General features: G+C 51.7%; 1 protein-coding gene and 1 non-coding gene across 6 annotated transcripts in view; one reads left to right on the forward strand and one right to left on the reverse strand.

Annotated features, from left to right (window-relative positions):
- The window catches only part of RGS6 (regulator of G protein signaling 6), a 479,670-nt gene extending 457,956 nt beyond the window's left edge, over positions 1–21,714 (forward strand). Inside the window, exons 17-19 of one of the 5 annotated variants that reach the window (XM_010976555.3) lie at positions 650–703; positions 12,796–12,862; positions 21,347–21,714. In XM_010976555.3, coding sequence (XP_010974857.1) covers positions 650–703; positions 12,796–12,862; positions 21,347–21,513 — 288 coding nt within the window. In that variant the 3' untranslated portion in view covers positions 21,514–21,714. Of the gene's footprint in view, positions 1–649; positions 704–846; positions 1,910–12,795; positions 12,863–21,346 lie in introns of those variants that run through there. The other 4 variants (XM_010976561.3, XM_010976565.3, XM_064486089.1 and 1 more) reach the window with 4 other exon arrangements.
- TRNAG-ACC (transfer RNA glycine (anticodon ACC)) lies at positions 10,570–10,642 on the reverse strand. The gene has a single exon. It is a non-coding gene; the product is annotated as a tRNA-Gly (tRNA).
- Positions 21,715–24,842: the final 3,128 nt, after the last annotated feature.

Raw genomic sequence — 24,842 nt, forward strand, 5'->3', positions numbered from 1 at the left:
GAGCCTCCTTGCTCTAAGGACACAGAATGAGAGTCATTAGGGGGCCACTGGGAAGTCACTGAGGTTAGCAAACTTTCTGGTGGCATCTAGGCAGGCAAATCTCAGGGGAAGTCCTAACCCAGACTCCTGGAGGACCTGATGACGTCACCCCGCCCACGACAACTTCCTGACTCCCAGCTGCACCCCCACACACCCTGCGGCCCTGGGAGCTGGTCTGTTCTGTGTCCCCTGCTGGGAACCCCAGTTGGCTGCCTGCACCCTCATGGACACAACCCCAGGGCTCCTGCCCGGGGGCTCGGCCGGTCAAAAGCAAGTTGAGCAGGCCGCTCAAAACTGCTGAGTGTGGCTGGGCTCAAAGCCGGGTGGCTCTGACTCCAGCCCTGGGGCTGGCCCTTCGAGAAGCAAAGCCCCCTCTCTCCTCACTGCTCCAGGGAGGCAACGCCACGTGTCGTGGGCTCCCGTCTCCCATCTCTCCTGCTGACTCGCACATATAGCGCGGGCTGCTTCTCTTTCTCCTTCTTTTTTTTTCCGCCCTGTTTTGCTTTTGTTTCGGTTCATTAGCTGCCGCTGCTGCTCTTGGGAAACCACGTGTAAGCTGAAGATTTTTTTTTCTGTATTTTTCTCCCTATCTTTTTTTTCCCCCCTAAAGCCAGAAAGTGAGCAAGGTCGTAGAACTTCCTTAGAAAAGTTCACTCGCAGTGTGGTAAGTTCAGCTGGTTTTCTTTGGGTTTTGTTTTCTCCTTTTTTTTTACCAGTTTTTTGTTGTTGTCGTTGTCATTTCATTTGAGGGGGGAGGGAATCCAGTGCTTTTCCCTCAACACACCCGCCTTTTGCGAGTGTCTGCAGCTTCTCTCCTAGGGATGGATTTGCAAAAGACCGAGCGGCTCCCTCTGCAGAAGGTGCACAGGGGACCACCCAGCCTCAGGCCTGGCATTTGATCTTCTGTTCGGGGACCCTGAGGAAGAAGGACTCCCTCTTTGCCCTTGGGGCTGCGTGGTTTGTGCATCTTCTGCAGCAGCCCAGGCAGAAGGCCATCACACTGGACCATAAAATAAATTGGCTCAGAACCATAGCTCATCTAAAAAAAAAAAAAATTCCAAATTTCCCTCCATGAACCCTGGCAACCACGCAGATGCGGGAGGCGCGCTGGTGCTGCTGTGCAGGTGGCTTTTGCGTGTGCAGAAAGTGGCTGTGCTGCATGGGTCTGGCAATGCGGGCTAGCTAGCGTGTGTGTGCGTGTGCGTGCGTGCGTGTGTGTGTTAGTGGCCTCTGCATAAGTTCCAGCACCCCTGACAGCCCCTTGTCAGCCTCATTTGCATAGCGTGACAGGGAGAGGAGGCGGTAGCCACGGGGTGGAGTAGCCGTGGGTAGGTCTTCCCCACGGTGCATGGTGGGGATTCTGTACTGTGGCCTCCAGAACAGCACAGACCCAGGTCCTCTTCCCACAATGTTCTCTGTAAGATTGGGGCATGGGGCTTGGTGCACAGGAAGTACTCAATCCTGCTCATTCACTCACTCATCAAAAACAAGCATCTTGTGCTCATGGGTCCAGTCGGCACTGTTCACTGTTCACATCAAACCAGTGCAAACCAACATGGCAGCCAGGGAGCAGGGGTCCCATGCATGGAACTGGCCAGATGTCCCTTCCCGAAAGGTGGAAACCCACGGATGCTACTTGCCTTTTTCCTCCCTCTGTTGAAGAGGAAAGTCCTTGTAAACCTGACTACTGTGTGATTAGTATCTTTATGTCATCCTTTTAACATAAATTCCAAGAATTCTGGGTTGGAAGAAACCTAGTCATTTTTCTTTCATGGCTAGATGCATTTTAACTGAATTTAAACATTATTTTGAATTTGCTAGATCTAAACATCACAGGAACACTAGTAGGTGGCAATTAAAATATGGGTACTCATGACTTCTCTTCTTTGGTTTACTCTCTATGATCTTTTCTCATGAGAAATCAAAGCTGGCAGAACATAAGGCCTGTGGGTCACCTGTCTGTCTACATAGCTGGTTTGCCATGGTCAAGTGGCTTCACACACCAGGAAGCTGCCACAGATTGTTAGAGGCAAGACCAACGGGAGTTCCCCCCCCCCACCCCCATGGCTGGTAGAGAGTGGTGGGAACCCACCCCTTCCTGTCTCTCTTGAGGCCCGGAGGCTGTGGGTGGAGGGTGTTTAGGGATTTTGTTGACAAGCCCATAGTGTACTGTGGAAAAAGCAGGCCTCCCGCAGCCCCGGGAAGGCCCTTCAGGTTGACCACATGGGCTGAGGATGTGAGAGAGGAAGTCTGGAACCAGGATGAGCCACCCAAACATCTCCAGGCTGCTTTTCATGAGACACAGGTATTGGGAAAGTGAGTGTGATCTCGATGACGCTCTGTGAAGTGCATTTATTGATGTCCCTTCATCCCCGAAGTGGTGTTGGTTCAGTGGTCCTCCAAGGTCTGTTAAGAAAGTGTTTGGAATGAGAAAGCTTCAGACACCTTCCAAGTGTCTGAAGTGTACACATGGGAGAACTTACAGAGATGTTTTCAGGGCCGGCTGAAGGAGAAAAATCTCTCAAGCTCCTGAGATTTTTAGAATCTATATGAGAGAAGGCCCAAACTTCAAAACAAAAAAATTCCTGAATTCCCTGCTATTTTTCTATGAAGACTTTAATGGGTGCTGCGTTCTGAGTTTTTGTTTCCAGCGGTGGAGATGGAGATGGATTTGTATCGATCCATCCATGCTCCCTGTGCTCTTGGGGTAACACCACTTCCCCACTAGCCGTGGCTGAGTTTGAGGAGATGCCGCATGGCTGTAGAACAGTAGCAGCTCTCAGAGTACCTGAGGCTGGAACCCCAGAACTTGGTCTCCACAGTCCAGTGTCCTAATCAAACAGAATTAACCAGCGAAGCAAAATGCCTTGCAATTTGATAATCATTTTCTGGATATAATAGGCATAAAGTGCTTGATTTCTCTAAAAGAAGGTCTACGTGACCTTTCATCTGCTACATACTGCAAAATATAAAACTCAGTGAAAGGCTAGTTCAATAGCATTCTCATGGTGCTGGGAAATATGTGTAAAAAGACCATTCGTGTCATGGGGCTAATAATGGAACAATGAGGGAGCGAAGCTGGGCCGTCCATGGCCCAAGGACGTGAGGCCAGCTGCCATTTAGAACTCACTGGTGGCAAGAAATATTGATCCAGATGGTTGGTTATCTCGGTCAGCTAACTTCTTTTCAAAACTGAATCTGAATCCAGAATTTCTCCCATGCCTATGTCCTTTCTTTCCTGGGTAAAGGAGGAACATTTGGAGAAAGCAAATTGTTCTTTCCAAGTCTCAGGTGTACCATGATATGGAGAGATTACCTGTGAAGGCCACAGATGCCCACCTTTTACATGAGACCCTGGGGAGTAGTTCAGTGTAGTTCCTGGAAGCTGCGGGGGCCATGCTAATTTGGATGCAGAGGGAGCCTTCCGATTCCCAACAGAGGTGTTGCTGTGTGAACTGCCCCCTCCAATGCAAGCTGAGTCACCCAGAACTTGAATATTAGAGCAAATGCCAGGGGATATGCTATGCTAAGCGTTGTATCGTTTGGTCACCTGGAGCCACAGAGCTTCTGTAAAGCCCCGCTTATTTGATGAGGAAGGCCGAGGCTCGGAAGCAAACATCACCGAAAGCCCATGGCAACTCTCAGTGAGTTGCACCTTTATTCAGAGTGAGAAAATGGAACTCCCTTTGATGGGCCCAGCCTCACAGATGCCCAGCTGGCCAAGCAAAAGGCAGGCTGGATTTCAGCCCCTCCTTGACCCTCAGCTGCCCTTGTGCAGTGGACAGTTCATACCACTGTACATGGTGCCCCTGGTCCAAGGAGCCCCAGACACAGGAAGAGCTGTAACACATAGCAACATCTCAAGGGGGGCCCCAGACGTGGCCTCAGGTCAAATGAACAGAGCCTGTCTCTCCCTAGCCCTGTCCACTGGGAAGCTTCCTTTCACAGTGGCTGTAAAATCTGAAAGCCATGATGGGAAACACCTGTGGGTGGCCTTTGCACCATCTTCTGTCTCCTCTTCAGACTCGCTGGTGGGAGGTCCCAGGTGTTACTGGCTGTGGGGAGGAGGAGACTTTAACTCAAGACCACTTCCTCCTGCTCAGGGCTGACCAGCCTGCCATTCTGGGCCATCTTCCTGGTTTTGCGGTTGACAGATGACAATAAGGGTAGGAGAGCAGGCAGAGCTGGAAGGCCCCTGACCCCCTGCTGTCTCTGAGGCTGCTCATTTCTTCCGCTCTACTACAAAGGGAGGAGGGCCTCACCCGGGTGACCCTGACGTACAAGACAGGGGATGCCTGGCTCACTAGCAGCAACCTGATTGTCCCTTTTCAGACGGCAGCCGAAGCCATCGGGTGAGAACTCCAAGCTGGGGAGGGGAAGCTAGAAAATGTCCTCTGCATCTTGTGTCCAGTTCCCTGGAGGGACAGCACTTAAGTTAGGAGAAGTGGCAGCCCTGAGTGATGGTGGCATCAGCTTCCCCAGACACCTTTACCGGGCGCCCGGCTGAAGCCCCAACTGCCCTCTTGAGAGCCTCATGCATCAAATGTAGCTCAGGCTCCCAAGATGGGAAATGGGGTCGCTGGTGCCGGAGCAAGAGCTGGAGGCCCCAGGGGAGAGCAGAGATGGGGACCAGGTGTTCGTCCCCCTGGTAAGAGAGCCTCATATCACAGCTGGGCTTTGTCAAGGTGCTCCTCGGAATTGGAACAGCGAGGGCCCGGAACTGAGGGAGCCCTGGCATGTGCCAAGCGGCATCTCCGCCACAAGTGTTTCTGTCCTGCCTGCCAAGGAATGCAGCAGGGAAGTCAGATGGAGACCAGGAAGCTCTGGGAGCCAGCTGTTACCCACCCTCCCTCTCCCCCTCCTCCCTCTCCAAAAGCCAAGGAAAAGCTAATGAGAGTGAAAAATCAGCAGCTCACCCCCTTCCGGGCCGCTCTGCCGGGAGGAAACCCCAGCTCCAGGCCCAGTTGCTGACCCGGAAGTGAAGCCTGAGACTCCTGGCAAGCGAGGCAACCAGGGCGGGCACTCAGCCCTCCTCAGAGCAGCTCCTTCCCCCAGGGGCTTGTTTCCCCTCCCCCTCAGCAGGCCTGCTCTCCCGGCCAAATGAGTTCTCAAATACCTAGACTCAGCAGAGCCCCCAGGGAGCTTTGACCTCAGTTGAAAAAAATCCTTTCAGGCCTCCAGCAAGGAATGATCACTAAAAATCTCTAGAGTCGGTTTTGATTGCAAACAGTCCTTGGATCCCCTTGGGACTACTGGGTCATGGACTGCAGTGCCAGCCTCTCCCATCTCAGAGCCCTGAGATCTAGCATTCATGAGACCCGGACCTGCCTAGAGATGGAGGTAGATTCCCTAGCAGTGTAGTGGAGGGAACGCAGGGAAATTTGCCTCCGGAGCAGGAAGGACTTCCCCTGGGACTCTGTGGCACTCCTCAGCAACCCGTGCAGAGCGGGTCCTGCCTGCCTCCAGCCTCAGCTTGCCAGCAGCGTGACCTCAGGCACGTGCTAGCCCTCTCTGAGCCCTGGTTCTCTCCTGTGCACAGTGGCTTGGGCTAGGTCACCTCTGTGGACCCTTTCAGCAGGGGTGTTCTGTAGATCTGTGCTTCTGTCGATCCTGAGATTTTCAAGTTGTGCTAATCAGCCCTCAGAATGAGAGGAGCTGCCTTCCTGCTGGAGAAGTGGCTGCCTATCTTTGAGTCTGGGAAGTAAACCATGGATAGAATGGAGCTGGATATTTATTTAAAATCACAGGATTTGAGGGTAAAGCCCTGGCAGTACTAAAAGTGCTGCAGGCACCCCCCTCCTTTCCCACCGGCCCCTTTCCTGCCCCAGCCCTGGTCCCTCTGATTGCCCCTCGGGGCTTATCCTACACTGTGACCCCTGGTGTGCAGGGAGGGAGAGGTCACAAAGAACAGGGTAAGCACCACACACCCCGCCGCCCTCGCCAGTTCTGCCGCCCCGTGCTTCCGGGACGGACCCGCAGAAGGTGGGGTGTGTGTCAGAAGGTGGGAGCGAGGTCAGCTGGCAGAGGGGTGGGCTCCAGAGCGGGTGCTGTTGCACCGCCCCGTCCTGTGGGGCGTGGGAAGAAATGAACTGCGAGCATTTGGGGACCTCAGCACCACTCTGCTGCTCACCTGCTAACACACTTTCCAGTTCCCTGGAGAACTCTGGGACAGCTTGCCTCTGTCCTCTCTTAGAAATGACCAAGAAGAGGTCACGAGAGAGCGTGTTATCCTGGCTACAGTGGTAGGTTAAGTCTCCTCTGGCCTCTATCTCTCTCTCCATCTTGGGTCCAAGTGAAGTTTGAAAAAGCCTATTTAATATAGTATAATTTTGTAGCTGGAAAATGAAAATGTAAAAGTCTATTATTTTCTACAAACCAACTGTAAAGTGTAAGACAGCCCAGGCAGCTTGGCTAGTGGGGTACAGAGAAGACAAAAGAGATAAAGTGATTCTCCATGGCAGGGGTTGGAGGGGAGAGGTCTTTCTGAAACTCTGGGAAAAGGTGAGATTTTTATCTATCAAAAAAAGTAAGAGGTTGTCATTTTTGAGAAGCCCAGCCTTGGACCCTGCCGCTTCCCTTGGAAGGAGGAACCCCCAGCTGTTGCAGCTGATGGTTCAACCTGTCAACCAAAAGCAGCCAGAAATGCCCTCCCAGCAGAGTGCCCACTTGGAGGAAAAATGCCACAGTGACTCAGCTGCCTGACACAGGGGACAGCTAGGCTCTGCAAGACTGCTCCCTCCTCCTCTCGCCAGCTCTCCCTCGCCCCTACCCCGGCCCTCTCCTGCCTTCCCCAGACCCCCATGTGCCGAGCAGTCAAGTGAAAAACTCCTGTGAGGCAGAAAGGCACAGCTGTGTGTTTACAGCCACTGATTCAGATCCAAATCGCATCCTTGCCAGTCTCCCCCAAGGCAGGCCAGGGGCACACCGTGGATGGATGCGCCAGGCGGGAATCTATTTCGGGAGCTGACCTGCAGCCCTTGGCCTTAACAGAGCCGTCCTCCCACCCTCCACTCAGAAAGACGCCCTTCTAGAAGAAGCTCTCACTTTAGAAGTGGCTGATGGGTTTGTGGGATTTCAGCCTGTTCCTTGTCACTTGTATAGTCAGATTTCTGGCACCTGTCCCCAGGCAGCCACGCGCAAATGGCTGAGGGCTCCCATCTGTCCAGGAGAAGGCAGAGGGTGAAGGTGACCTTGGGGCCCTCGGCAGGATGAACAGCAGCAAGTGCAGACCCTTCAGGGGAACAGATGCCTGCTTCTGCAGAGGACAGAATCCGCCTCAGACCTGCCAGGGGATCAGCAACCTCCCTCAGGGGGCAGGAGAGAACCCTCCAGGCATTAGTCAGGCTTTGGAACAGCAGGAACCTAGGAAGGGGACCAAGCTGCCAATGTCGAGTTCAGGGAGATGAGACCCAACTCTGTCTGCGTCCAGACTGGAGGGTTAGAAGTCAGAGAACTCAAGGTCTAAGGATTTCAAAGGCTGAGAAGTAAGGTGGCCATGGCTTCCCCCCAAAATGAGCTCCTGGTGAAAACAACACAGGAGTCTTCCTTGTTTATAGGCAGCAAATGTGCATCTTTGGTTCAAATCGAGTTTGGGAAGTGTGGCTTTCAGGAAGGAGGGCAGGATATAAATTCGTAGGTAGGAACACTATAAAATGTTGCTGTGGATGGAACAGAATGCTAGCTGGGACGCCGCAGAGGAGTTGAATAGAGCTCAGAGCAGTGGGATCTTCAGTTTAGTGATGTTACTTGAAGGCTGATGAGAGAAAGACCTTGGGGGTTTGTTTGCCGGCTTCCAGTGGATGAGGGGTGGGGCGGGGCTGGGAGTGTGTAGCTACCTTGGCAGTCGCAGCATCCAAAATGACCCCCAGTCACAGTCCAATCATTCTGGCCTGAGCAATGGTACCACAGCCCCAAACAGGGTCGGGCCTCATTGGTGTAATAATTGCAGGAACTCCACACCCTTCTTGTAAGCCTGGCTTACTATAGGGAGATTACTATCTTAACTACATCCCCTGCTCCAGAAAACTTTATTTGTTACCAGATATCAGTGTGATAAAGTTGAAAACCATATGCATTCCTGCCCCCCATACTCCCTCCACCTCCACTGCCTCAATGTTTGCCCATAGTTATTATTAAAGCAAGTATATTCACCACACCCTGATGGCTAGTAAGAGGGTGAATTAATAGATCTGTGTTAATGGGAAAGGCAGTCTCTGGTTGTGGCCACAAGGGTCCAGCCACAGCCCTGTCCTATCCAGCATCCTTTTGATGACTCAGATGAAGAGACAACATGCCAGTCACATTCAAAGATGCAAACCTGGAAGGTATTGCTCACTTGATAGGTAATGAAAGTATATTGAAAAGTCATCTTCTTCAGGTGGAATGACAGGTCCAAATCAATCAAAGGTATGATTTAACCAGATAAAGTTTATTTAAAAAAAAAAGTTCAGTCTCACAACTACAGGGTGGCATTCCCAGCCTTCACTGGATTCAAGTAAAAAAAAAAAAAATCTGGGGTTGTGATTGATTGCAAGTTCAGTAGAAGCAAAAGTGAGATGCAATCACTTTTTTCTTTGTAAGCAACTTTAGGTTTTAATCACAAAAGTGAAATGGTCAGAAGAGAGACAGGTTCTGCTGTTCTCTGTGTTGCTCTAGACCGTGTTGAGTCTTGCGTCTAAGCTCCCACATTTTATCAGGAACTTCAACAAACTAGAGGAAATTCAGGAAAAAACAGCTGGGGACTCTGGAAGCCATGTCAGACGAGACTGAAATAGCTGAAGCTGTCTAGTTCCTACACAGATTCAATAACCCCCAGGAGACGTATCGGTGTTTGTGTCCTAGGGTGAGTGGACAGTTTTGGGTTATTCCAGACAAAGCTAGAACAAATGGGTAGACGATGTGGGGAGGGTCTCTCTCTAAGAATATTCTAACACTAGTAACTTCCCAGCAGTGGAATGTGTCACCTCAAGGAGAAAAGAGCTCCTTGGAAACGCTCAGAAGCCGAATATCCAATATTGTAGAGCAGTTTTCTGCACTGGATTCCATCACCTCTTCCAACTGAAATCCTCTGATGCATTAAATATATGTTAAATGGATCCTACTGCATTTTATCAGATGGCTTATAAATAAGCTATGGGAAAAAAAAAAAAAAAAGAATGGATCACGCGGAGGGAGTTTGCTGAGATGGGAGGAGAGGGAGCCAAAGGGGTCAGATTAGACTCTGCCTTGAGGGAGAAAAAGCCAGATGATGACAAATCAAAGCAAGTCCACTGTCAAGAAGTGGAATTACTGCCCTTCGCATGCCATCCAGGCCTTTTGGTTTGGGTTTTGGTTTTGGTTTTTTTAAGCCCTTGGCTGTTGCCGCTGCAGCTGAACCCTGGGCGACAAGGCTCTGTCCCCTGAATGTCTGGGAGGATGGCACTGGGCGGAGGATGCGGGTGCCTGCTGGTGCAGGGAGGCCGAGCAGCTGTGGCGCAGCGGGCTGAGTGCAGCCGGGGTTGGCACGGGGGCGGTGGTGGCGCCCTGGCTCTGCGTTGGAGAGAGCCCGGCCTGTCATCCTTCCCATCCAGAAAGGGTGTTTTGTGAAAGCAAAAAAGATGATCAAGCTAGGTGCCTTTTACCCGATGCCAGTGCAGAGTCCAGGTGGACAAGCTGCTACCCAAACTGTCTCAGCCTGGCCGGGAGCAGCACACGCCCCCAGAGACACTAGACCAAGGAGGAGCTGCGCTCCTGGGGCCCCCTCCCCTCCGGCCCTGCCTTGAGGGCTCATCTTCAGCCCAACTCAGGCCAAGGGAAGGGCTCCTGTGTCACATTCCTCCCAGCTGTCCTGAGGACCGACCTGATGGCAAATGGCCCTGCCTCCCCTCCCGGGCTTCACCAGGGCTGCCTTCGACTCATCGTGCAGTTGTATAATCACAGTGATTACAGCCTGTGGCTTTTTTCCTCTTCTCATCTCTGGCTTTCAAATTTTTTGAGGCCTCTCATTAAACATGGTGATGCAGATAAAGTCAGCAAAGTTTTAAGAAGGCATTTTTGTAAGCTAAAGAAAGCCCAGTCAGAGCCAATTGTTACTATGTTCCCTCATGCAGTCCCTTAAATCTCTGTCAGGTGTGGTTGATGTCCGGATATAAGAGGTAGGGGAGAGGTGGGCCGGGGGACCCAGAGGGTGCCCATACTTTTTCACAGGGCTGGAGAGCTGCTTTACATCGTGCCCCTGGCCTTCCTCGTTTCCACCAAGAGTATGGTGCACCCGAACCCCAGTGCCTAATGGGAAAAGACAGACCTTCAAGCAAGGATACAGGGCCTGGCTTCTATATGACGGCTGATTAAGTGGGGAATTGGAGTAGCCAGTACAAAACTCAACTCAACCTTGTCATCTGAGGCAAAAGTAGAAGGGAAATTCTGGTGGATTCTCTGATCTGGATGATACTGGGAGGTTCCAGGACATCCATAATTCTAAATATGTATAGGATGCATTTGTGAGTTGTCACCATCCTGTGAGCAAGTTAATGATTTTATTTATTTATTTAATGGAGGTGCTGGGAATTGAACCCAGGACCTCATGCATGGTAGACATGCACTCTACCACTGAGCCATATCCTCCCCCGTGCACATACTCAATGGCTGTATCCTTGGTAACGATGCAGCTTCGGAGCCCATCCTTTGCTAGCCCTCAATCAGAGCGTCCCTGAATTGTTTCTAGACATGGAGGACATTATAAGAGGGATTACCAGGATGGTGTGCAGGTGGGGTGTGGCCACCAGAGCCCCCAGCCTGCACTTCAGCACCTCTGTGCAGGTTTGATGTCAGGGTCCCCATCCTTTCCATCCTCCCCAAGGCTACACAGATGTCTGCACAGTGAGGTTCACCTTGCCCTGGCAGGAGGCTGTTTTGCGGGGCTCCAGCTGGCCCCTGGCAGCTGACTGCCCTGAGCCATTCACACTGCTCCTTATCCTGTCGGGAGCCCACTCTCTGAGGATGTGATGAGTAGCACCAACCATTCAAGGTTAAGTGTTGTCGAAAACCTGGCAGCGAGATTTCCCCCAACTGCATTCGCATCCCCTACTGAAGACGACCTGCTGGCTCTGCCCCTGAGAACAACACCCCTGCAGTGCCCACCAGAATGTGGGAAATGGGCTCAGGGTTAGGGATGGACAGCCCCAGTTGAGTCCTCTTTTTCCACCTGACGTTGGTGTAAGACCCCAGGCAAGTCGCTCACACACCCAATGGTATAATGAAGCCCACGGTTCCAGGTGGGGGTCAGCACTCAACGAGGGCACAGCAAGAGCGGCTTCCACTCCTCGGAGGCTCCCAGCATCACGCTGTGGGCACCCATGTCACATGGAGCTTGGCCCAAGAGGGACTTTGGTTCTACTCCAGCTCCACCACTTACCTGTGGACTCGGGCAGTGCCTCCAAGCCTCGGTTTCCTCATCTGTAAAAGGAAGATAAGAGTAAATGATTAAGTGGGAAGAAATATGTAAGGTGCTTAGCACAGTGTTTGCAGTGTGCTCAAATGTAACTCTGTATTATCATTTTCATTATCATGATGTGACCTGCAGCCCGTGCTTAGCGCTTATTACCTTATTTAATTTCCAACAATATTTTTCGATAGGTATTATTGTATTTATTTTTGTATTTATTTTGCAGTTGAGGATGGGGGTGTGGGTATCTCATACATGACAGTGTGCAGAGCACATTCATTTAGTACTCATGGGACTTCTTGATAAATGGTAGCTATTATTACCGACTTATTTTTAAAATCAACTCAGAGAGCCAGTTTCTCTGCCTTCCTTGGGAATGAGGGGACTGTGGTGCTGGCAGACCAGCTTCTGCCCTGTGGTCAATGTCTCAGGGCTCCTATGCACTTCCTGGGAAGCTGCAGGAGCTGGGGGATTGTGGCAGCATGGTGCCAGGATGTGGCCAGGGGAGGGCCACCGAGGCAATACATATGCCCCACTAAGATGCCTCCTATTTCCAGACACAGGTCAAAGATTGTCCTCCCCTATAAGAGCATGAAATCCAATCCTCCAGAGGTACTGCTCTGCATGACAGAAGCCTCGTTCCCAGAAACCCTCACCTCTCAGCTGGCTACCTGCCTGGAACTCCCCTGAGCAGTACAACCTCACCAAGTCCAGTTACTCCATCTGCTGGATAAACAGAGGCTTCTATTTTTTAAGCACATACTACACAGTGGGGTTGTTGGAGGAGTCAGAGCCAAGTGGCAGGGAGTGCTTTGAAATTCCTCGTAAACCAGCCCCCTGGGGCGCACGCTCCCACTGCTTGTAGTATTGACAGAAACAGAAACAGAGAGGCCATTGTCACTGACACGAATAGCTTTTTCCTGGGGAAAGTCAGGTTTATATATGTCTCTAAGATAAATGCTTGAAGTTTGCAGTGTTTGTCAAAGACTGGCACCTTAGGAGCCTGATGGAAAGCTCTACAGCCAATCATATGGTTGCTTATGAACCTTGCATGAGATGCTTATGTAGGTGCCTGCGGTGTAAACGTGCACATGAATGTGTGCACAGCTGCATACACAGGTGCATGTGCTGCCTGCCTGGTATACGCCTCTGTGTTCAGTGTATGGTACGCCTGTAACATACGCTGCAGACTGCACGTGCCTCTGCGCATGGACTGCCTGCCTGCTGCAGCTGTGTGCGTGTCTGCGCAGGGGCTCCCCTAAAGCCACAGGTCTTCATGGTTTCAGCTGGATAAGTTATTCTTCACTTCCCTTCCTAAAAACACAATTGCCTAGTGCTGCTGGCGCAGAGTCAGAATGGCCGCTGCATTTCACCCCCGAGGTGGCTTCCTTCCAGCTGTGGGTGAGTGATCCCGGCGTCCACACTCTCTAACCTTCTTTGGGATCCTTCTGCAAAGAAGGTGCTCCAAAAACCAGAAGAGATGATCTGTTTGTCCGTGGCCTCATCTCTGCCCACCACTCCTGTTGTCACACCTTCATTCCATGGACAGTCAGAGGCACCCATTTTTTGGTGTCCCCATTTTTTCCTGCCTGATTGTTTTTACACCCATAGTTTGTCCTTCCTAAGAAACAAGAAGCTGAGGGGTCCAGAAATGATGCTGAGTTGAGTCCTAGAGGCAATGTACAAATAATGCCTTTAGGTGTTGATCCTATAACTCACATCTCCTGGACCTCTAGCAGAAATGCCCACTACCTTTGAAGATGCTTTTAAATCCAACAGCAAGCAGCGTCCTGAGGCTTCATCTCCCAGTCACAGCTTCCACTACTCATCCTCTGTGGCCCAGGGCCAAGTCCTGTAAGAAACTTGGAAATCTCACATTTCTACCTGCTAGACCACCCCCGGGGGAAGAGGGCTAAGGAACCGCCCATCCTCAGTCCGTAGGGGTGGAAAGCGTTGCAGCGACATGTGAAAAGGGTTTATAGGGAAGTAAGAAGGTTCTCTGCGGTGAGGAATTACATCAGCCCAAGTTTCTGTCCAGAGATGTTTTGAAAAATGTGGCTTGACCTGTCCCCTGCCTGTTCTGCCCTGTGGCCAGTTTCTCAGGGCTCCTATGCACTTCCCGGGAAGTGCTGTACTTTTTCAGGTTAGAAATACATGTCTGATAAATGCCTGCCAGACCGCATTCCTGATAGTGGGGTGGAAAGAGAAATGAGACGGCCCTTTGTGCGTATGAGTCCAAAAAGACGCGGATGTTCACGGAAAGATCATGCTTTGAGACAATGGCGGGGCAGTCAGCATGCTGACTGCCTGGGCGCCTTGGCAGCTGGCTTAACTCAGGACCCAAACCCAGGAAGTGTTTTGGGTGAACATGTTTGCAGGAGGTGAGAAGTGCCCTTAGGAGGGTAGAGTTAGAGTCCTCGTGGGTCCTAAGGAGAATCACACACCGCCAAGTGAGTGACTCCTCCTGCTGTCTCATCCACTAAACGGCAGCGCTCTCCCCTGTAGCCATAGTCAAGGGTCACCTGAACTTCCTAGTTGGAAAAAAGTAACATCAAGTTGTTGCCAATAGCAACTCAGCCATGTCCCTGTTTCCTTGAGTCTTTTGCCCTCTGCCTAATTTAAAGTGAACCAGCGCTGAGATGCCAAAGTACAGTTGGGGAGGAACTGGCGGAAGAGAGGAAGAGGTAAGCACAGCAGGGCAGCAGGAGGGCATGCTACTGAGGGGCTTTGGGAAGCAAATGCCCACTGGCTCCTCTCTACCCCTGGGTCTACCAAGAACTTGCTGCAGGCTGAGTGTAGAAAGAGCACCAGGCTGTTCAGTCAGAACTGGAGGGAGGAGATAAGAGATTCGGTTTAAAAAAAAAAAAAAAAAAAAAGGTGGGGGGTTGCATTTCTCCTGCACGGGGAGAAAAAAAGCGGCAGGGAAAGTGGAAATGCACAACTTGTAGAGGAGTCTGGGGGCATGTTCCCGGGCAGTGCGCTGCCAGCGTCAGGCCCAGATGCTGGGCCCTTCTCGCTCCTGGCACTCAACATGCCGGCCTGGCTCCAGATTTGTCCCTGCACAGCGGGAGACCGTAGAGGAAGGTCTCCCATCACCCGCCAAAACTATACAGGCAGATGTCAGACTTCACAAAGAGCCCCATGAGTGATGAGCATGATGGGGCAGGGTAGGGGGGCAGGAGTCAGAAGTGGCAAGAACAACTCCCAGGAAGGGCTTCTCCGGCCAGATCGATCTAGACACTTGGTTCTAGTTGGGGTTGGTTCTATTTGGAGTAAGGCATCTGCCTGCCCCTCCTTAGTTAGGCAGGTTAACGTCACACCTGCATCTCTCCTCCCTGGGACTGCTGCTAAGGAGATCCCAGAGGCATCGGCACCGATAACACAGGGCTGCAAACAGAAGTGGTGGCTTCACTGGCTTGTCCAGCAGCCACCACTTTAAATCCATGAGCACCAGGTAGTGGTGACCTGTGCCTCAGCTCAGCACAGTCGCCAAAGTCCACTTTGCCAGGGTCGCTGGCCGGAAGGCAGCATCCTCTCTTTCTCAGGAGTCCCCCAGGTGATGAAGGGAAACACAGGCAGAGCAGAAATGCCTGGGATGGTCTCAAATATGTCCAAGAGCTGAATCTTCTTTCTCAGTGTCATTGAGAAAATCACCCTGTGCGCCCCAGAGAGGTCACCCAGTGTGGGTGAGTGTGGAGGAGTCCTTAGTCCTGAGCCTTTCCACGTGCCCCTTTCCTTGAAAATGATGGTCATGTACCAAGCAGAAGGTGTATGGGCCATGAAGGCAGCTGACCAGTGGTACGTGCTCAGGCTAGTGGCCCAACCTCACGTGTCCAGTGAGGGTTAAAGCAATACCTAACAGACAAAGATGGTGTGGATCTTAGCACAGGTGTCTGTTGAATGTCTAGTGTGCTTGACACACAATAGCTCGATATTCCATCAGTGGGTGACTGTTAGTAACTGTCCTCAGCAGCCAACCTGTGTCCCTGGTAATGGGACCATCCCCACCCTGCCACCATCAAGGTCTAGGCGAGTTGAAGAGGAGGGCACTTGAGAAGGGAGGGTGAATGAGATGCGATGCCACCCCGTTGGGCCAGGAATAAGAAATTCAAAGAGAAAGTCCCTGGAAGGTAGGGGATAGGTTGGCCCTCTCACATTTAGTTCAGATAGGAGGGCTGGCAACTCACCTCTTCTAAATTAAAAATATTTTTAAGTGAAAAAAAAAAAAAAAGCAGTGCTAGTTGCCAATACCAGCTAGAGTAAGGTATTTGAACCTGCTCATGGTCCCAGTGACATTTTGTGGGCATTGCTCTCAGCAGACATGACTGCTGGCAGGTTGCATTGATCCACCATGTATGTTTATATTACTGTACAGAAGACTGTGGGCTGTTTCAAAAAAAAATTCATTTTGTTTTTGATCATATTCCTCACTTTGGAAATAGGTTGAATGTATATTAATTCTTCATCCAGTGAGCTTTTTCAAAAATTAATTCAATTTTCACCTAGCTCTTGATTTGGGGCAGGAGGGGAGGGGTTGTTTTATGTTTATGCTATCCTATTTTTTAAAAGTTGAATAAAGAGAGTATTTTAAAAACCAAAGAAAATGCCCTTCAGCTCCTGAGAGAGATCAGAAAGCTTGGCAAGGACCCAGGAGTAATACAGTAATACAGGAATGGGTCCTGTCACAGGGCTCCTGCCCTCCCCCTCCCCACCCCCAAAGCAGCCTCTCGTGCCCCGGGTGCTGCTCCAGCCCGGCTCTGCCTGGATCAGCCGTGCGTAACCGCTGGCTCGTCCCACAGCCTGGTTTCCCCATTTCATCTGCCCATCTTGCCTCACAAAGTTCAACAGAGGGTGATGAAAGATGGAGAGTTGAAGGGTTTTGAAATTATTCTGCATTAAGTATGGATTTTCCTATCATCCCCTTTCAGTGTTTCTCAGCCCTCTAAACTATCCGAAGCAAGTGGCACTCTCTCCCCAGTTTTAAGCAGCATTGCAAAAGGAGATGCCACAGAATTTCTCATACTTCCTTTAGAAAGCATTCCTTTTACTTTGTTTGGTGGAGAAGGGGCACCAACCTCCAGGGAAGTCACCTGATGGAAGTCAGACAGGTCCTGGAATTTGCCCCCTCCTGACAAACCCCAGCTAGGACGTTTCCTTTCTCCCTGGCTCTTGGTTGGGGCCTGACTGCTGCCTCCTGCAAGTCCCCCACAGGCCTGTGGTTCCACACACACTCATCATTTATTAACTTGAGCATCACCTGCTCATAGGGAACTTTCAGTCTCCTTGAGAGGACAACTCATCTCTGGGGCCTCCTGCTTCTTGCCTGCTGAAGTTGCCCGGTGAGCCCTACTCGGCAAAACACCATTTTTCATGAGCAGGGATGAAAAATGCCTGTGTGTCACCACAAGGTGATCGGGTTGGATCGATGAAGACTAGAAATCGTGTTCCAAATTAGTTCTCTTGAAAGTTCTAGTTCCCCTAGCAGAGGAATCTGGGTTTCTCCCATAACCTGAGGGGAAAGATTTGAACTGAGCCAAGAGACAAAGCTGCTGGGACAGCAACTGAAAAAGAGTACAGGGTGGGAAATTTCACAGCAGAGATGTGATAGCTGGATTCTTTTCCCCTCATCTTTTTTCTTTTTCTTTTCTTTTTCAATTACATATGGCAAAATAAATAGGTCTGAAATGATTGGTTCAATGAATTTGACAAATATATGCAGCAGTGTGACCTATACCCCATCACCCTAGAAAGTTCCCTTTCCAGTCAATTCCATCCCTCTCCCCTAGAGGCAACCACGGTTGATTTCCATCCCCTTAGTAGCATGGGTTTAGATTTGGTAGACTTGAGATCTGTAACTTTGGTCTTAGGTCATCTGGGCAAATCAGCAAGAAAACCTCGTCAGCAGCTCAGATGTCTTTACCTTCTTAGTGTTGAAAAAGATCCTGCCTGACCCACTAGTACTTGGCTCCACTGCCCCCAGTATGCCATCTGACCCCCAGGGCCACCCTCTGAGCCTTAGCCCTTCTCCCAGCCAAAGAGGTTAGCATCAGTCTCCCAGGTAAGTAAGTGGCAAAAGCTCTTGGTAACCCAGATGGCGCATGCTTTGTTGATTAATATCGGGAAGCGCGATGCACAGAGCCACGGCATGTCAATCAGCATGTTGGTTTTTCCTGAAGCACTACACAAAAGGGAGGAGCTGTTCCTTTTGTGCATTTCCTTTTAGAAACAAAGGATTCCATGACCACCTTCTAGGCTTCTAGCCATCAAGATGGCTGCAGAGCTGAACCAATTAGTCAGGGCGGAGGGTGGGAATTGAATGTGTGGGTGTTTGTGAACCCAGCACTGAGCTCATGGTCCATGAAATTGAAGGATCCCACATTCCTTTGGATTAAACTTGGCCAAAGGTCTTGAAGGGGGAAAGCACTTTGTCTGAATGCAAAGCTTTGGTGTCTCTGGAATGTACCTTCTGCAGCTCAGTTCTTAATCACTGTATATTTTTTCACTTGGACAAAGGCTGCCTGCTAATAGCATTTTCAACCACCTTCAGCTGCTTCGCTCAGCTAAGCCAAGGCCTCAGGCTGAGCTGGCTGCAGTTTCCTGGCACCATGATCTGTTCCCAACTGACCAGCATTGAGGAACAGCACGTATTCACGCTCTGAAAAAAATGCCTTCCCCCATAACTGTGCAAGATGCCACGCAGAGGCAGAGTTATCATTCCCCTTCCCAAGTGTCTCCTATAGAATCATCCAACCTGGAGGCAGGGATGGGGATGAACAGGAGGAAAGAGCCCTTGAGGGTGCCAGGCAAGAGCTCTCCTCTCTCTGGGCAGAGCAGGTAGGTCAGGAGCTCCCAGCAAGCCCCTAGCAGCATAGACCTTGGGGCAGTTCATCTCTGAACACCGGTTGCCTCCACTGTCAGATTTCACTTTGATCCCTGAAAATAACAAGAACCTCAGCTCTTCAGAAGAGAGGCAGCTACTGAGCCAGTGTGATTGCAGGATTTCTTCCCCAAAGCCTGAGGCCAGGCAGCTAGCCTTGCCTGCGTCCTACATGAGGAACCACCTTCCAGCCTCACCCGGGGGGTCACTGCCTGGTGGACAGATTGCAGCTGGGCTGAGTTGGCCCCTCAGCCGACCTGAACTCTCATGACCTCCTTTAGCAGCAGAACTGGCATTTGGTAAATGCAGGAGTGCAGGAGCAGGGAGAGGGAGACCAAAATGCCGAGGAGCAGCACCTGGATGGCTGAGAGGATGGGACCAATCTCAGGGCACATTCTCCAGGCTGGTCAGCTGCACCTCCATCCAGGAAGCCCTGAGAAATGGAAGCAGCTGGGGGAAGGGGAGGGGAAAGATTGATGGGCTGGCCTCTGACCCGTCTTTGGAGTCCAGAGCTGTGAGGCTGAACTCCAGGATTTAGGCAGAAAAAGATTAATTAGCACCTCCCAGCCCAGCCTAGCCCAGCCAGCTCTGTAGAACTGGGAGGTGTGGAGGGTGGGGATCCTCAGGGCCAAATTCACCTAAAACAGACAGACCCACAATCATCCAGAAATAGAATCACTACCCTCCCTCCACCACAGCCCCCTCTCCAGCCAAAATGACCTCACTAATGGGGATGAAGCTTTAATGAGGGTTTGGATCCCTGGTAAACCTCACCTTCTTTGTCTCTGGGCTTTGAACACACGCCCTGGCAACAGACTGTTGTTCAGAAGCTTTAGTGATTCCTTTTTTGCATATCCACCCGCTAAATCAGAGCCCCAAATGCCATGTATGGCAAACCTGGAACGTAGATATTTGGGTACACGGTATGTAATTTGTGGCCCTGGTGGAGGAGGGATGGGAGGAGGGGGGAGGAGCTGGGGTTTGGTATGTGGTTTCCACAGCAATAAGCAGCACCCAAGAGGAAAGCAACCATCCTTGGTGCCTTTCATGTGAGCAGGGATGGACACGGATGAAAATCGCTGGGGGAGGTTTGGTAGAGCCCATGGACCAGGAGGCCCCCAGACTCATCATCTCCGCATTTCCCCATGCCACCTGCCTTCAGGCGTGCGTGGAGAAGGACATTCCCAGGTGGACCACCTGGATAACACCTCCAGCTCTGTGGGGGAAAGGCAGTCAGTGTGCACTTTAGAACCAGGGTTGGAGGGAGTCCTCGGAGGTTGACCTCTGCCGTCTATGAGCTATTGTTGTACCTAAACCACTCCACCCAGAGGAGTAGCCATCCTGCTTTTAGTGATTTGCAGAAACCCTCTAAGATTAAGATTAAAAAACCTGATTAAAAAATCCTTAGCCCAGTATACATGTATCCGGCTGCAGGCTAAGTTTAGTGTATCTGAAGATTCAGATAAGATTGCTGATGGGGAGATTTTGTGTGCACATGCGTGTGCGTGTGTGTTTTTAAGACGGGGAGGAAAAAAATGAAGTTTCGTCTCACTATTGAAAATGAAGGGTGAAAGAAAGGGGAAAAACAGAGCAAAGGGGAAGTAGATGCAGACTTCCCAACTGCCCCAAGAGCAATTCCATTTCTGGACAAGCTCTGGTCCCTGCCATCGGAATTCTCAAAGTCAAACTGGTATGTCCCTCTGTGGAGAGCTAAGCCAGATGACGTATCGTCCTGCATCCAGCGAACTCACAGCCCATGTTGCCTGTTTGTTGGATATGCCCATTATCCATCAATTCATCAATCAGCAGGTTTATTGAGTACCCTGCCAGGCTTCACAAACCTGATCAATTTTTTTTAATTACATCCAGCTTATACGCAGCCAAGCCCAGTAAACAAGATGAGCCCTCACACCCCATTTGGAAATGAACATGGGGAATAGCTGGCCCTTGCAACCTCACCCTGCAGCTCTGACGAGCGACTGCGGGCTGCCCTAGGCAGATGGCACTGGTGTTGCTGACCCACTGTCAATAACAGGGTGGGTTCTGAGTGTTTTCTCAGACACTGTGATCAATCTGCTTGGGTCCAGCCACACTCTCCTCTAGATCCCTGTCCGATGCTATGGATTTCTGAAGCAGGCGAGCAGGGGATGGGTGCAGACGACGACCAGGGAAATAAGCAGAGGACTGACCCTTGCTCATCCTCTTTTTGGTGCCCAGTCCCACATCAGAGGCTCCTGAGCCACCTCCTTCCCGGCAAGAGACCAACTAATCTCTCTCAGGACCTCTCTGCCTTAGGGACCAGGCCTCATGGTCGAGTTTATCCTTTTTCTTTTCAAAACAATGGCTACATAGTTTGTAAGTAAAGGGTTTCTAAGACTTCCTGATCCTCTGGGTACCACAGATGGGGACCAAGAACATAGAAGCGTGCTGCTCTGGGTCCTGCAGCCACACCTGCTCACCCACTCCAGGCTCCAGGTCTCAGCAGATGGCCCCTGTACCTTCCCAGTCCTAAAACAGTCATCAGGAGGACCCAAGGAGGGCTCAGTCCTGCATTTCAAATGGGATTCCTGGGTCATCCATATTCTTAAGACCAGTTAATTCCTCAGTCCCGAGTCACCCAGATCCTTAACTACCATCTGTTTGGGGCAATCCACACTCCCTGACCTTACTAGCCCCAAGCTACTTTCTCTTCCTCACCTGGCTAAAATCAAGTTCAGGGGCAGTCCACGGGTATTAAGAGATGCTCTACCTAAGGGCTGAAATGCCTAGTTTGGGGTAAGTAAAATTCCCACACCCCAGAAAGAGTCCCACCTCCTAACCTGCTCCAGAGCCCTGGCTGTTCAGCTGTCTGTGGTTCAGGCTCTCAAACCTAGAGATCAAAGGGGTCGGTAAGCTAAGTCGTTTGACCTCGGGGGCTGGTGCAAAAATTAATCCACCTGTCTGGCTCTCTGTCTCTGTCCTCTGTGTGTGTGTGCGCCTGTGGTGCCCCTGTGTCGCTGTCTCTGCAGGGAAAGTCACTGGCGGGCAAGCGCCTCACCGGCCTGATGCAGTCCTCCTGACGGTTCCCCCCGCAGGGCCCGGGCCCGAGGACCACACGGGCGGGCGGCGGCGCTCCATTTCCACGGACAGAGTTGCCTTGCGGGGAGATTTGGTCACTGTGAAAGAGAAGGAGTGAGGGTCGTGATGGGCGTTGGTGGGGAGACGCGGTGGGTGAACCAGAGGGAGGCCAGAAAGAGAGTCCACAGAGCCTGGGGTCAGCCCGGCAGAGGCCCCTGTGTACAAGCCTCTCTTCCTTGTACAGTTGCGTACTGACACCCCGCTCTCAGAGGTCCTGGTCCCTGGCTCGTTCTGGGGAGAACACCAGTGGAGCGTCTGTTGTGACTATCACCTGAGGTTATTTTCTGACTGTCATCACTCCTCCTGCTGTCTGGGGGATCATGCCTTCCAGCAAACTCAAGAGGGACCAGCCGGCCCTGAGTACATCCAGTATTATGCCCACCTCCCCACCACCTCTCCGGAGCACCCCCAGCACCCACCCTAGTTACACCACAGTGTCCCGACCTCCTCCTGCCTCCCCCCATCCCTGCAGCCACTGGGTATAAGGAGCCAGGACCAAGCCGCCCTCACTCCACACGCCCCCATCACATTGTCAGCACTGAGCCACTTCGTGGATTGCAGCACCTCAAATTCTTCCAACCCCCTTTGAGGCCACCTTTCAAAGAGGCCTCCTCAGGCATTGGCGGCTGCCCTCTGCACCCGTCAAATGTCTCAAGGGCCCAACAGGAGAGGAAGCAGTAATGGAGATGAGAGAGTTGGTGGTTTAGTAGCCGTGAGGGTTCTGACCATCTTTTAAAATTTTTACCAGTTCGTAATTTATTCTGTTGTTGCCCCCTCGCTCCTTGGTGTGTTTCCCCATGTCTTACTCAAAATAAAAGTGGCCATGACCTTGGGGGCCATTGGGATGCTCCCCTCTGGCAGCCCCCGTGGAAGCTTGGAGGGGCCCAGACAGAGGCACCCCCACGGCCACGTCTCAGTTGTGCCAGAAACTGGTGGAATCTGCTGCCCAGGGGCTAGGCCAGGGCCCGGTGGCTCTCTGATGACAGTCCAGCCAAGGCATCCCCTCCACGATATCAGTCATCACGGGGAAGCGCAGACACAGAGCTAAACCTACAGACGCCTGCATAAGACCCACTGTCTCCCCTTGTGTATGTGTCAAAATGACCCTCCGCCAACTTGGCTGCCAGGGAACGATGTACAGAACCGAGGCAGGTGCCTGACGTGTCGTAGGTGCTTAGCAAATGGTAGCGATTACTCTCCTTGTTGTCACTGTCATCGCTGTGACCCCCATAAGCCCTTGGACAGAGCGGTATAAGCAACCTGCTTTTGAATTCAGACACTCACCCTCCCACTCCATTCACTTGCTATGACCATCCTCCTTTGATCTCTTTTTGGCCAGAGGTGAAAAATCTCCCTTGGGAGTGTATAAACAGCAAACGCAGAAGCAAAACAGCAATCACTGGTATTTCTTTACTCATCTGGGCAAATGCACCAGCTGTCGAGGTTCATAAGCTTGTTTGCAGGCGCTGCCTCCTGGGTGCTCCCCTAGGACCATCTTTCCAAGCCCTCCTTCCTGCCCTGTTGTATGTCTGATTGCACAGGGCACTGTCACCAGGCTGTCCACTTCCATCCCTCACACAGGGCCACCGTGGGCAGGAGGAGTCGTGATTCCCCTGGTACCCTGGTGGGTTCTTGACCCCCGAGCCTCAGTTTCCCCATGGCAGTAGCTGCTCTCACTTTGAAGTACAGTGGACATGAGATACTATGTTGAGCCCTCAGAGTGTCTCCAAAGGGGGTGCTATTAACCCAGATTCCCTGCAGACACTCCCTCCCCCTCTTGCCACACACCATCTCAGCACAGAGCCCTGCTCTCGGTGACACCTGGCAGATCCTAATTGAGTGAATGAGTTAGGTGAAGCCCTTTCCCATGTCGTGGGATCTTCTGAACCCCTCCTCCTCATCCCACCTTTTTTTTAATCCCTTGTTTTTCACATAGACCTCCTGTTTCAGAAAAAAATCACAGATAAATTTCCTCTGCACCCAACATTGCCCGCAGGCAGCCGCTCCCTGCCCAGGTGCCCGGGCTGTGCTGACAGTGAGGTACAGGGCATGGGGGCAAAGGCAGTTCCAGAATGGCAGGAGCCTCTGTGCTTTCAGTTACCCTGAGCAAGGGCCTGGAGCCCTCCTGTCCTTCCTCAGGGCTGCAGCCAGAGCAGGGGTGGTTTCCCTGGCCAGGACTTCTGTGACCCCCCTGGCTGTAGCTCCTGAGGCATGACCCACCCTGGAGGTCCCCAGAGGGCCCCCTCCTCCAGAGCCAGGTGGGCTGTAGCCCTGAGATGGAGCAGGCTGAAGGCTTCCAGACACCTCTGGGGACATCCACCAGGCTTCATAGACGTAAGGATGCTTCAGATGGATTCAAACCCAGAGCAATAAGCCCCTCATCCTGCTTCCCAGCCAAGGCATGCTTGGTCCTGTGATCCCCACCGTGCTCCCCAGTAGATCGCACCCAGCAGCAGGGGAGTGGAACAAGATTGCTCTACCCAAGTTGACCTGTCCAAGGTCAGTCTACCACGCAGACCTTAGAATGCACATACACTTGAAAAATCTGGTCTTGGCCAGTTGTCCATTGGCCTGGTTGACACAGGCAAAAGTTCAGACCAGATTAGACTTTTGAAGGCAATTCTGTAGCAAAAGAAACTTTGCTTGTTTTGCCCTGTCCTGCCTTAGCTCCCTTGACTGGGCACAGTCTCTGGATATGGGACTCTTCCCAACGAGGGCTCACAGGGCAAATATCATGTAGGCAGCCCCATGGCCAAAGCATCAGGGCAGTCTTAGAAGTGATCACCCACCCATCTGGTCAGACACCAGGTACCAGGCATCAAGCATCTGACTGAAATAAACTTTGCCGACATGGGAAGAGTAAAGCTTGCAAGTTGGCACGTGTAAATGCCCACCCCGCAGCAGCCAGAGGGCCTGACCGGAGCAGCGGGAGCTCTCTGTACTGGGGTGAGGGCTCCTGCCTTCCAGGAAGGGATGCTTTCTTCTGCTGGAAGGGTGTTGCTGTACCCTGGGATGCAGCAGGACCCAGCCCACCAGTGCAGTCAGCCGGACCGTGCTCCAGGCCCACCACTGCCAAGGAGTCAGATACAGGCCAGCACTCGGGAGGGACCTCTCACCACTCTGACTTGCTTCTTAGACCAGTGAACACACTGGGATGTGCTCCGGGGGCTTTTCCTGTAGCAGGGTTCCTGGTGTGTTCAAACTACCTCACCAACAGGGCATGAAGCAGGAGCCTGCCACCCATCTGGCCTCTTGGCTGGTGGTAGAAGTTGATGTTTTTCCTAAAATGCACTCCTCTCATTAGGCTCCAAACGTATGGGCTTCAAAAGCCACCCCTAGGAAGCCTCCCCGGAAGCTGGAAAGGATGGAGGGCTGTTGGTCTTTGTA

The sequence above is a fragment of the Camelus dromedarius genome, chromosome 5, assembly GCF_036321535.1.
Source record: "Camelus dromedarius isolate mCamDro1 chromosome 5, mCamDro1.pat, whole genome shotgun sequence".
NCBI classification, from domain to species: Eukaryota; Metazoa; Chordata; class Mammalia; order Artiodactyla; family Camelidae; genus Camelus; species Camelus dromedarius.